At 40.7% G+C, this 13154-nt stretch overlaps 1 protein-coding gene across 4 annotated transcripts in view; it reads left to right on the forward strand.

Annotated features, from left to right (window-relative positions):
* Positions 1 to 358: 358 nt before the first annotated feature.
* Positions 359 to 13154, forward strand: part of LOC127658701 (zinc finger E-box-binding homeobox 2-like) — a 67899-nt gene continuing 55103 nt past the window's right edge. For 3 of the 4 annotated variants that reach the window (XM_052148135.1, XM_052148136.1, XM_052148133.1), the window contains exons 1-2: positions 2414 to 2563; positions 4019 to 4149. In XM_052148135.1, the coding sequence (XP_052004095.1) occupies positions 4077 to 4149 (73 nt within the window). In that variant the 5' untranslated portion in view covers positions 2414 to 2563; positions 4019 to 4076. Of the gene's footprint in view, positions 2392 to 2413; positions 2564 to 4018; positions 4150 to 13154 lie in introns of those variants that run through there. The other variant, XM_052148134.1, reaches the window with a different exon arrangement.

Consider the following 13154-nt stretch of genomic DNA (forward strand, 5'->3'; position numbering starts at 1 on the left):
GGCATGGGCAACATGGGCGACATGGGCAGTTGCCCAGGGATTCTCCTTTAGAATCACATACCCCCCCCCACCCCCCCACCAACTTTGGGGCATGTTGAAGTGGGTTTCGCCCAGGGCGCCAAACAAGCTAGAAACGCTACTGCCTGGGTGCAAACTGGACTGGTGCTATAATAAGGCCAAACTAGCTAAAAAAAAAAGATTCAAACCCTTCAGTGTTGTCTTTGCCCTGAAGTTTGCATTTGAAAGATCAATTATAACATTATCTGAGGTCCTGTCAAATTATATTGGTGATGAAGTGTCGATTGACGAAGCTATGTTTTCTGAAAGCAATAAAAAATGTAAAATGTCTAGCAAATGCTGTAATAGATTGACATGTTCTCAAGACTCTCTGAGTCTTCCATGGTTAGTGTTTTTCTATTTCCGATAATTTCATATTTCACTTCACTGGTGAAAGGCATTGACAACTGCTCAGCTACCTCTGTCAGCTTTTATGAAATATTCATTTAAAAAAAAATATATATATATATAATAACATTCAAAGAAAAGATTTGGCCTTTTTCAGTGATTCTAAAACAAATATGTAGGCTAACTAGCAATAAATAAATCCTAACAGTTTAACAAAACGAAATGCAGGGCACAGAAAAATGTGGTTATAAACAAGACAAAGGATCTTTTGGGAACAGAAGTATTGGGGTTAAATGTAAGTTGGGTTTACTGTGCCTGTCCTGTTAAATGAATATGAAGTCAGGTTGGTTTTATGCACGCAGGTTTCTATCATTGTGAATGGCAGTTGGAGAATCAGCAATTGAATATATGCTGTTTTATCCTCGGAATGTATTAGTGAGAAATCTCGCGAGGGGAGTTTATTCTAGTCAAAGTGAATGAGTAATGCAGCAGAACTTCTGCTGCCAATTTACACAACGCCACACACAGAACGGTTAGCTGAGCACGCTATTCTTTCGTTTATTTCTCCAGAAAATAGGTCATAGTGTCTCAGAATAAAAATAATGTTAGTACAAATAATCGACACAAATTCATTTCTAGGTGAGGGCTTTATTTTCTCGACTTTGATCCAATTTCACGCCACAATCATCATCAGCACAAACACACATTCATGAAAGTAGAAATGCATGAAGTGGGGAAAAAAGAGTGTAAGCAGCGTCTAGTGTTTACCCATTATTTCAGGTAGACATTGTGTAATAAATAAACAAATAAACATAATAATAAGAACAATTTCGTACACTAACATTATTAAATATTAGCATCTAATTATATATGCACCATGCGCAACGAGGCATTAAACGTGCAATGCTCAACCGATATTTATTTAAAAGCATCGATTGATATAAACGCCTCCAGTGAAATCCAGTTGGTATTTAATGAGTAGCCTACATAAAACAGAACTGACACTTTATTGGTCAATTTGTAATCCATACAAAGCGCAAATGTATGAATATAGGGAGGGCAAATTTCTTCTCACTGTGCCAATCAGATTGCCTTTAATAAGGGGCGTCCTGCAATAACGGAGTGCTGTATTAAAATTAAAAGATTAAACAATTGTTTAAAGCTAGGGGAAAGGGAAATACATTTTTTTATGATTTTCAGCATTTGGTGTAAACAATCACATTCAAGCCCCTGAAGCAACATTCTGATGTTTTTAGGCTACCTTAGATTTGTTTATGATTTGAGTGGAAATGGCTGCTTCCTGATCGCCTATTGAAAAACGAATGCATAAAAACTGGCTTGACATGAGCAAAAAATGTCGCTAAACGCCATCGTTTAAAAAAAGAAAAGAAAAAAAAAGACCATGAAGGCACAAATATATGCGTTTAAAATGTAAACAGACTTTATTGAATGCATATAATCAGAAATAGCATATATTTGTGCAAATATGCCACATTCATTGCCGTGCAAGGCATGCAATCACAGGTAGAGAGAGAGAGAGAGAGAGAGAGAGAGAGAGCGCAGAGATCGCGCGCGTGCACCACACACAGGTGAGCTACCTGTCAGATGACTGAAGCAGCGCAGCATCGGCCGCCTTACTCTCATCTCTTCTTGCAAAGCCCCCGTTCCTCACGATCATGCTATTGGTGTTCTTGTAACGAGCTGTTGCAATTCTCGCTGTGTTCCGCTTAGCACAGGATAGGTTATTTGAACCGCCTCACTTTTCCCAATGTCCCACCTGTACTGCAGAGCTATTTATGAGTCAGTAGACGGGACCACTTTGAGCTGGTTCATCAAGCGACCCCGCAGTCCCTCAGCCAGAGCGTCTCCATCTATCCCGCAATGTAAAGATAGGTGGCGTGTGTGTCAGAGTCTCGAAGCGCAAAAGTAAAAAAGAGAGCGCAGAAATGTCATCTGAAGAGGCGGAACACGTCAGCGCGTCCTCAGGTTTGTTCCGTGTTGTGGCTCACAGAGATCAGTCCTAACCTGTCCATCAGGAATAACGGTCCCTCATTATAGAGCAGAGTCCTCCTCAGCAAGCCAAACCTCTCTCACACTCTCTCTGTGGCGTTTTCTTCCCCTCTAACCGGCTATTTTGGGAATATTCTTATAGAATCGGGTAGGTGAGCTTGTTTCGTGTGTTCTTCAGTCCTTGTGGATGCTTTTTATGCACACATTTTGACTTTGTTATACCCCCTATCCGAATATGAGATTGCAATCAACTTAGCTGCAGCTGTTTACCGGTACAGGTGAGAAAGGTGCGCGCGCCTCACGGGTGGATGGTGACATACCAGCAGCTTCACTCGGGGATGATTATCATGTGCTCGTTATCAGTGCGTGTTTAACGCCGCTTTAAATAAACGGATACTTTCCCATTAGACAATAACATAACAATTGTTTTTATTTTATATATATATTTTTATTATATATATATATATATATATATATATATATATATATATATATATATATATATATATATATATATATATATATATATATAGGCCTATATAACATTAGACGCTCACAGTGAAAAAGTGGAAAATAAGATAAAAAAAGAAATGGCTCACTTTGATTTTGTCATCAGCATCCTGTTTGCTGTGAGTCACTAATATTGCGAAATATATGTTTTCGTCTAAATTGTGATGAGAAGGTAATGCTTTCTTGTTTATTTGTTTGTTTGTTTGTTTGTTTGTTTGTTTGTTTGTTTATTATGGATTGATATCGTGGGTTATTATTTAGAATTTGCCTGCATAGTTTCAACAAGCAGGGCACAGATGACGCTGTACATTTTTTTTTAACATTGTGCTACTAAATAGAAACTATTAAAGATTGAGGAATATATATATTTTTTTATATAAATAAATTATTATTTGAAGTGTTCACAAAATGGCCATTAAAAAGATCCCTTTCGGTTTCTTTTTAAGGTAAAAAAAAAACAAACAAAACAAAAAAACTAACAAACTGATATTTTCATAGACAATTGAAACGGTATCTTTTAAACAACTATCTGTAGCTCTCATAGTCCATTTAAGCCTAAATTAAGGGGATTTTAATTCTGTGGAAAAGTAGGCTAGTCTAACTGTGCGAAATGAAATTCGGTCAATCAGTAAAAGTCAGATAATGTGGGTAAAAAATAATAAATAATAAAAAATGATAAAGCCAACATGTGCATCGATCATACAAGTCTTGATGCCTTTTATCAAATTAAATAAAACTATCACTTATAGAATGTCCACTAAACATAAGTTGCAAAAACGTATGTGCTTTTCCTCTTCATTTTGTGAAATGTTCTATACACACAAAACATGCATTATGGGAACTTGAAGGTGTTGGTGTGTCCGTCCCCCTTCATTCGCGCACTGACGCGCTGCTGTCCGATCACATACACACACACTTCAAAAGATCAGGCGACGCGCAGGACGCTCACGGTCCCTCTAAATAAACCCTCCTGGATAACTTCATTCGGACTTCTAAGTCACCCTACCCCCAAAATATCGTCCGTTCTCCCGTGACCGACACGCGTCCTTCATTCCCAGAGTCCAATTGTTGCCGTGTGTGTGTTGGTTGCTAGATCTTGGACGAAGGAGCGGAGCCCATGCGGACTGCTGCCATCTGACCCACTCTTATCAATGAAGCAGGAGATCATGGCGGAGGGTCCCCGGTGTAAGAGGAGAAAACAGGCCAACCCGAGAAGAAAGAACGGTAAGAAAGTGTATTATGTCGAAAAACTGAACTCCGGCTTCTTCTCGCGTTTTTAAAACATTGTTAGATTTTGGAAGGATTGTGCGCTGTCATCTGAAGCCTTATTCAGGAGAATATGGAAAACTCATAGACTGTGGGAACTGGACTGTAGTGTCATTATGGTTTATATGTAATGATTTAAGGTGTTTTCCTTGTCGTGAAAAATGTTTAAAGTTTAAGTGCTGGAGGGAGAGTTGAGTAGCGGTCCTGCGAGAGAGCGTCTATTATCTCACAGCACAAAACCGTTATGTGTGTGTGAGTGTGTGCGTGCGCACCTCTTCTGCTGGACACAATACGGATTCAAAATATGATTACATACTTATGCGAGTTGTTTTACGTGTTTTATGTGAATTGTTATACTTCGTTCCGTGCCAGGTTTTTAGTTGGGATTTAATGCTGTGGACATTTTTTATTTTTTTTTGTGAAGTTGCAAGGAAGTGAACTACGACTGCTGTACGGTTACAGGTTATGTGTTGGGACACTTTTCAGTCAGTTTCTTAATTTATAAATCGGCAAGTGTTATGGCGTTTTGATAGCGTGGGTATTGATCACTGTTAAGGGCATTATTGAAGTAATTTAAAGAGAAGAATTGGTTATGTGCTTGTTGCAGTCCAATGGAAAAAGAACAAGAAAAGAAAAGTCATGGTGTCACTGTAATGGCCTGAGGAGCATTTAAGGCACAAAGAAAAACTCACCTCCGAAACATCCTGAAAGTATCCCTCACACTGTTCAGTGCTCCTTTTAATATGATTAATATTGTTGTATTTTTATTTTTAAGAGGATATGGTTTATAGTTGAAGCAGACTAGAACATGTGGATAATGTTGAGTTTACATCTCCAGTGGTGTGAATATTTTCAGTTGTTATTTGAGAACATTTGCTAGGAATGAGGCCCATAGACCAAAACATTCATTGCTCATTGATTTAAGTTTTAGGGCATCTGTACATTTTTACTTCCCTTACATGGGAAAATGTCCAGAAGAACAACTAGAGGAGTAAATAAATAATATCCTACATGTTCTAAAAACTGAGATGTGTATAGGAAGTACGTTGGGTTAAACGCCTAATGCGTGATTGCAAAGGGTTTTTTTTTTTCGTGTACATAAGCTGTTATACCTAAATAATATATACAACATAAATATACCTAAATAATATAAAAAAATACACACTTTAATAATGTCAACCACTGCATTTCAGTTTGATACTTTTAGATGAAATACTTTGAAAACTTTGCTCTTAACTTTAAATATACTAAAATACAATTATTCTGCAGTCCTTATGATTTAGCCTATTTAAAAAGGTCTATTAATATTGATAGCGTTTATAATTGCGATTGTTTACTTTTATTGCCTATTTAACGCACATACACATTTATCCTATTTAAAATTATACTACATGTTAAAATTATGAAAATTGAAAGAATCCAAATTAGTTTTTATATTTTACTTTCATGCCACTTCGTTGGCCCTGTTCTCTTCAGACCGCTGCCCCACCCCACTGTTTCGAGGGCCCAATAGAAGGTCACATTAGGCCCTATGTGAAACTCGATCCGCTCTCTGGCTGCACTTGTGTTGTGGTTGTCATTTACCCACCCACACCCCTAACCTCCCCCCTTTTTCACAGCACGTCACATCCAGCTGTGAGGGCCAGCTTGACAAAACTGTCAGAGGCGCAAGATATAAAGTTGCAGCGTTCCATAGATTGTCGTGATTCGGTTATTGTGTGTCGCTTTCTGTCATGACAGCTCACATAGCCAACTCTAAGCTTTTCACGATGCCCTCATGAGCTAAACTGAATTGTTTCCCCTCTCTTAAGATTTTTCTGTTATTATGCATGATTTGTATACAGAGCAATGTCTATGATGTTTCAGTGTGTTCTACAGCTGTTAGTATTCACTCTAAAATTGCTTTGTGATTAATTCTTCTTTTTGGTTGGTGTAGAAACTGATGCTAGATCTATTAATACAAATGATCAGAACCCTTTGTGAGAAGGACGATTGAGTCACTGCAGTTAACAGATTAAATCACTTGTTTCTATGAAAGGAACATTGTGTGATATTTGTTCAGATGGCCTAAAGAGCCTAGCAGGTTCACAAAGACAAAGCGCTAAGACAATGGCCTGTCATAGGGCATCTCATTGGCATGGTCTTATAATCGGTAGTACCAGGGTATCTAGTGTACTGTCTTTGGCACGTATCAAGCACAAACCGGGCCATTGTGAATGCAGCTGCAGCAGATACCTTTTACCCTCCTTCTTTAGCCACATCCTACTAAATATGCCTTAAAAAAAGGATAAATTCTCACCATTATTTATTTACACATTTAAAAATAGAGATCTTGTTCTCTAAAACACACACATACACACACACACACACACACACACACACACACACACACACACACACACACACACACCTCAAGTAGCTCTCCGGCAGTACCATCATCTGTGCTGACCTGAATGCCTTTCATATCTGCTATGCCATGTTTCTGCCACCCCCTTTCCCTCTCTCTCTCTCTCTCTATCTCTCTTTTTTCCCTTCCTCACTCCCTCTCTCCCTCCTCCACCACACACCCCCTCAGTAAACACCCCGAGGGCAGAACAAAGAAAAGGAGCTCCTCTCCTCCTTCTTAATCACAATTCAGCCCTTTCACTGCCGCCAGGCCACTCTCTCGCTTTTAGCATCCCAAAGCCAGAGATGAAAAGAGTGCGAGAGAAAGAAAAGAGAAAGAGAGAGCAAGCAAGCGAGTGAGGAGAGGTGGAAATTTTGATAGGCTGGAGGTATAGAGGTAGAGTGACATAACTTTGGTGCCTCTTTGCGATTGTTAAACTCCCTTGGTTACGCTGCTCACACTGGTGAACTGCCCCAACCGAGGAACATGGTCCTCACTAATGGCCATGTACTGGACGCCAGTCTAGAACTATTAACAGCTGAGTAACAGAAATGGGAGAGAGTTGGGAGGGACTATGAGTGACAAAAAGAGAGACACAGATAAGGTTAGTAAAAACTGAGTGAGAGAAGAACACATTAGAGTTTGTATACAGGAGGGGAGCTGGAGGACGGGGGGTTGGAGGGAGCAGTCAAGGAGAAAGCAACAGATTGCTTTATGGACCCAAAAGAAATGTCACAAGAGCATGGAACGACTTTAATTCACATTTTAGCTGCTACAAAGGTTAGGTGTTAGTTGTTTATGTTGTCACCTTTTGGAAAGAGCATGCACTCCATTTTATGTTGAACAGCACACTTATTTCAATTTTACCACTCTCTAGTATCTTTTGTTTCATTTTTTTTTGTGCCTTTTCCACCAAAGTTGCCATACATTTGCCAGATTCAATATAAGCCACCGACCCAGATATAGAGATAAGAGAAATGAGACGCTTGGTCTTTAGATTTGCACAGATTTGTATGGGTTCTGGGACAGATGCAACTCTCAGGATCAACACTCTCTAGAAAAAAAGAGAGTTTGTCAGAAAAGGAGATTATCTGTACACCTTCATTCAAGTCCCCACCCCTTTCAGCTGGGCCAAGCTATGCAGGATTTAGGCCGATTTACTTCAGCAAACACCTATGGACACTGGGGAGGGGACGGACCCTGCTTGGAAAGAGGGGGTCCTTTGTTTGCTGGGGTGCTGAAGGCCTAATGCTTCACCGGGCGGCCATATTATTGCATTAAGCTGTATGCTGGTGGCCCAGGGAGGCTGGTTAAAACTAAAGCAGTCTGTTATCTACCAAAGACAATGAAACTTACAGGGACATGCCTCCATTGTGTGCCTCAAATTTATTTTCTGGATGCAAGAGATTAGATGGTCTAGGTAAAGGAGTGCTACTGTCTCAGAAGCATACGCACAAAGTGCATTCAGGTAAAAAAAAAATCTAATGGCTAAAGGCTAATAGTATTTTGGAATATGAATTCCTCAAAACTGCCCAACAAAGCCAAAATACATTAACTATGCTACACTAAATTACTTCAAAAGTTTTTACTTTGATTTTCCAGACAAATTTGGATTATTATTCTCATTCTGTTTTCTCTGAATCTAAGCATGGTTAAGCCAAACCTGTCGGTCACAAGACAGATCTTCAACAATTTAAACTAAATGTGTAGTTACTGCATTTTGCTTTTTCAGGGCAGTACACTTTGTGGCAGGAAATTGTCTAACTGTGGCATAACTATGTTGTTTTTATTCCAATTTAAACTACATTTCTCCCAACCTCCAGCCTTTTTCTTTCTCCAAGCAAGTGCAAAGAGAGAGAGAGAGCTTTATCTAACTCTGTTCTCCTAACATCTGTCACTGCTAAGAGGGACAGGAGAACACCACGAGGTTTTCGTTAGTCCTGTGTCACTCGTGACTAACTGGAATGGGTAATTCACAGTAGTGAGTCTGTTCCCTTGTCTATTTTCTTGCTATGCCACTCTCTACTGGATGAAACAGCTTCAAATGCCATGGCTCTTGTTCTATGCAGTCCAAAGCCATCATTGGGTGTGGGTAGTGGCCTAAGAGTGCCAAAACGCCTACACTGGCCATCATAATCAAGATAGCATGTAATGTTTCCGTAGTCGGTGTCCGTACTTTGCAAGTTATCTGTTGTTTGTTCAAGGTGCTCAGCCATGGATGTTTATGTGTGTGGCTCAAGGTAACTGACAGGGTTTGTTGTATGCCCCCCGCAACTAACCATATGCACATTTTCTTCATGAGTGAGTGCAAAGAAGTGCTGTGACATTTTGTGGCGCTGACTTGCTGTTAGCCAAAACAGCGAGGATTTACCAAGGTCAATAATGAGGTATGTCACTGCAGGCTGCAGAAACAGCAGTCCTGGTGATAATGAATGGAACTAAGGTTAAGCTCGGCCTGGGTGTGTGTGTGAGGGAGGGGAGAGCTTTGCGAATATAACTTGCATATTTGATAGATAAGCGCTTTCAATGGGATACAGACCTACAATGTTTTCAATAAAATTTATTTTTCATGAATTTTCTGGACAATGCTTATTCCCAGAAGTCCAAATGTTTGACTACACATATGGATGCTCTCTCACAAACCCCGCACATCCACTATACGCACTCACATGGACATGTCCCGTTTGATTAGTGGAACACCTCTGGCAAGGTCACAGACACATGGAACAATCAATAACGGATCGGTGAATTAAGGTGTCATGACATCTGTGGGCCCAGACCTCCCATGTATGGTTGAATGCCTCTTAAAGCCCACTCTGTTTTCAATGCTCCCGCCCTAATGCCAGATCTATATTACAGGCCAAAAGAGTCCATGTCTATAGGCTGCAGCCTTGATACCAATCACCTGCATTTGAAAGTTTTCCCTCGTCGAGCTGCTGGGAAAACACAGGCTGTCTGTCAGCGCGCATCTTCCCTTCACTGCGATGAGGATGGAGATGTTGGCCTGTGATATGGTGGTTAAGTAATTGGAATAGATTGCTCTCAGAGATTAGCTTGAGTGTAATGGCCTCTTTCATTCTGACCCACAGTAGCAGGCACTGCTCAGAGATCAGACTAAACATGCTTGTCTGTGTTAGAAGGGCAAATAGCTGTAATTACATCAGCCTTGTTATCTTAACACTTACTTATTCAGTCATCCATTTGCAACATTAAAGTGAAAGGAAAAGGACTGGCATTGGGCTCTGAGATCTTTCTATGGCACAGATGTGGATCCAAGAGTGTAAACTAGTGAGTTAGAATGGGTGGTAAGAGCCATTCCCAGTATATGACAGAGACAGGGGGGCTGCAGGGGCTGTCATAAGCAAATGTCAAATTGCTACCTGAGGAAATGAAAATGACTAAGCAATTACTCATCACAGAACTCATTCTGTGCTCCATGTTTGAAAGACAAACCATTTGACAGACAAATAGCATGCATAGCACATACCCCCTGTTGCTGTACAAATCTGCCATTTCTTATCATTATCTGAGGTGAGGGTTTGAAAGAAGTCACCAAGCTCTACCGTTTATGTTTTACTGTCCACCAGCAGGGCTCTCTCATCTGAGAATACAGGGCATAACTTTCTTTGCAGGTCGAGCAATTAAAGTAATGAGGAGTCTCTCCTCTCACAGGAGCCAAGGCCTGAGTGTAGTGCTGACTCGCTGTCTTTCAAGTCGATAACTCCTGGCCCACAACCTCGGGCAAGGCATGCCTGCTCCTTATCAGGGAGGATGTCCTGTGCTTTACATTCCTGGCTAAATGATCCTCTTCCTTAGTGTAAGCGCTAGCACTCAGGAGGATTGGATCTGATGGCCCCGTCAAAGCAGCTTCTGGTTGCTACGAATAAAATGCTAACATGGACTAGTTCTTTCATTTACTTCAACTAGTATTCTGACACAACAGGGGACATAAGATTAAAAAGACCCAAAGGTGTGGGGAAACAGAGTGAAGTAGCAGAATGCTAATTATTTATCTTGTCTATTTCTACTTGGCCATAATGTGTCACATGTGTCAAATATCTGACAATGATGGGAGACTTCATAAATGGCTTCCTAATATTGATGTACAAGAAGCATTCTGATCTCTGAGTGTCTACTGTAAATTAATGATGTCAGGCTTTAATTGTATTCCAATTGGTAGGCAACCAATTCCAATTGCCATGTGTGCCACAGATCCAGATGGTACAACCAAACCCACCTTTTCTTGCTGGCAAAATCACAGGTCTTAATGCTATCAGCTTTTCAAGATTTACAATGGGCCAGGCATCGTTATTACCAGTGGCAGCCTCATCTGCAAGACTGCCATAAAGAAAGTGTTCTTCAGCAATTAAAGCTAATGAAATATTCATGTGTGGCACCTTCCATCCTCACAAATGAGCAAGCCATGCCACCCCCACCCTCCAACCAACTCCCAGCTTTTTTATGGCAGTATCCTGGCATGTCTGCAATTAGTGCGCTGTCTAGCAGCGCTGGCTGGGTATGGCTGGTAGTGATTGGAGGAGAGGAGAGGGGAGTGTTAGGGATGTTGGTGGGGGTCACATGATGCTTTGGAAGGTACACAGGAAATGGAGAAGGGACCAAGCAAGAGCCATTTGTAACAGAAGCGTGTGTGAGGGTGGCACTGCCCGCTGATTTACTTCACACACCAGCTTTTGTGCAAATATGCAGGGAAGCAAGAATAGTGATGCAGTATTTGTGTAGAGGTTTGAGGTGTGAGACACAGAGTTATTTAACATGGTGTGCAAGAGTATTAATTAATGTGGTGACAGTACTTGGATGTGATGTATCTAGTACTGTAAACTCTTCTTGTCACATTGGATCAGAAAACATGTGCCAGTTTTAATTGTCAGTTTATTTGAAAAGCACAAACAAGTTGATCTTCACTGAAGATCCTTACAGAAACCTTTTTGCATTTTTACATTTTCAAAAAAAAAAAACATTGTTTTTTATGTTTAATAAGCCATTTCCCTCATGGGGGCTGGCTGGGCCACAGAAGGTAGGTGATTCAAGTTTTACTATCCTTGTGGGGACATTTGGTCCCCACAATGTAGTATAAACTTGTACACACACACACACACATACACACACACACAGAAAGTGGATACATGTAGCATATTAATGTCATTTTCTTAAACTGAAGACAAAAGATCACTGAATCATTTTTTATTCAACTGATCAAACTATTACCTGTAATCTCACAGCTCTCCATTGATATAACACACCATGTGTGTGTGTTGATATGGCAATCTGCACTGGACCAATTCAGTATTGATTCTCATTCTTTTATCACTGCAAATTCACATTTGCATTATCCAAAGACTTTACCCATCTCCACATCAACCTGGAGAGAGGCCTTTGTCACTTTATGAGGTTTTCACTCTGCCAGTGACCCTTTTGCATGTCAATGAGGTGCCGTACCCTCTACTCCCTCATTCCCACGCAACGAGGACCTATCCTGATGCACCTTTCCCTGGAGCTCTGTGAGAAGTCCCATGCATCCTCCAAACAGGCCGGCCCTGCCGTGTTTACTGTGGGATTAGGGGGGTGAAGGGGGCCACTGCGGGAGGGTCCAGGGGCAGCTGAGGAAGAGGTAGCCATGGGAAGGGCCCCCCAAAGGCATGGAATGCCGGTGAGGTCAGCAGGGGTTGGTGCGGGGGGAACCAAAGAAGCTCTCTGGGGATGGAGCAGGTGCTTTTGTGTAGTCCGTCAGGCATCAAAGACGTGATGAGGCTGAAAAGGTTAGTGCTGGCGCTGCAAAGCGAACGCCCCCCCCCCCCCCAAACACACACACTTTTTTTTTGGCTCCGTACTTGTGAGAGTGGGTGCAGGAGTGAAAGTGAAGACTGGCTCCCATGCTCTGGTGTTCAGAGGTCACTTTTTGTACCTGAATGGGTTCCAAAGGAAGAGAGATCCATGGCAAATGCTCAAAGTAAAGTTTTCCGCTCTGTAATTGGCTGTTTGTAGGCCTGTCATCACAAGTGCATTTCATTTAGGTAAATAAATAGTTCATCCAGACACATTGTGGGCCTAAAAGTCCCATCAATCTCTAACATGATGGTAAATTCATCATACCTATCAACTGCTTAAGGACCAGTGATCATGTTATACCTAAATAAAAGGCCGCAACAGTTCATCAACTTTTACCAGCTATGAAGGGACATATGAAAAAAAAACTTTTGTTTGTTTTTTGAAAACCACATGACTTTCTGCATTACTTTCTTCCAGGGAAACACTAAAGGAAATGCTAAGCAGAATGTTAGGGACTGGTACCCTCATTTACCATTCACTTTCATTGCACCTTCTTTCTATACAATCAATGAAAATGAATGGTGACTGAGATGGTACATTATCCTAAACATCTCTTTGTTTTGTCTTATATTGCCATACTTGTCATACATGTTTGGAACAACATAAGGATGAGTAAATCACGATTACATTTTATTCTTAATGTTTTTGGAATAACAAACATATTATTATTATAATTTACCAACAACGGCTTCAATATGATTCAGCAGTTAAAAAGTCTATGATGTTTATG

The sequence above is a fragment of the Xyrauchen texanus genome, chromosome 18, assembly GCF_025860055.1.
Source record: "Xyrauchen texanus isolate HMW12.3.18 chromosome 18, RBS_HiC_50CHRs, whole genome shotgun sequence".
Classification (NCBI taxonomy): Eukaryota; Metazoa; Chordata; class Actinopteri; order Cypriniformes; family Catostomidae; genus Xyrauchen; species Xyrauchen texanus.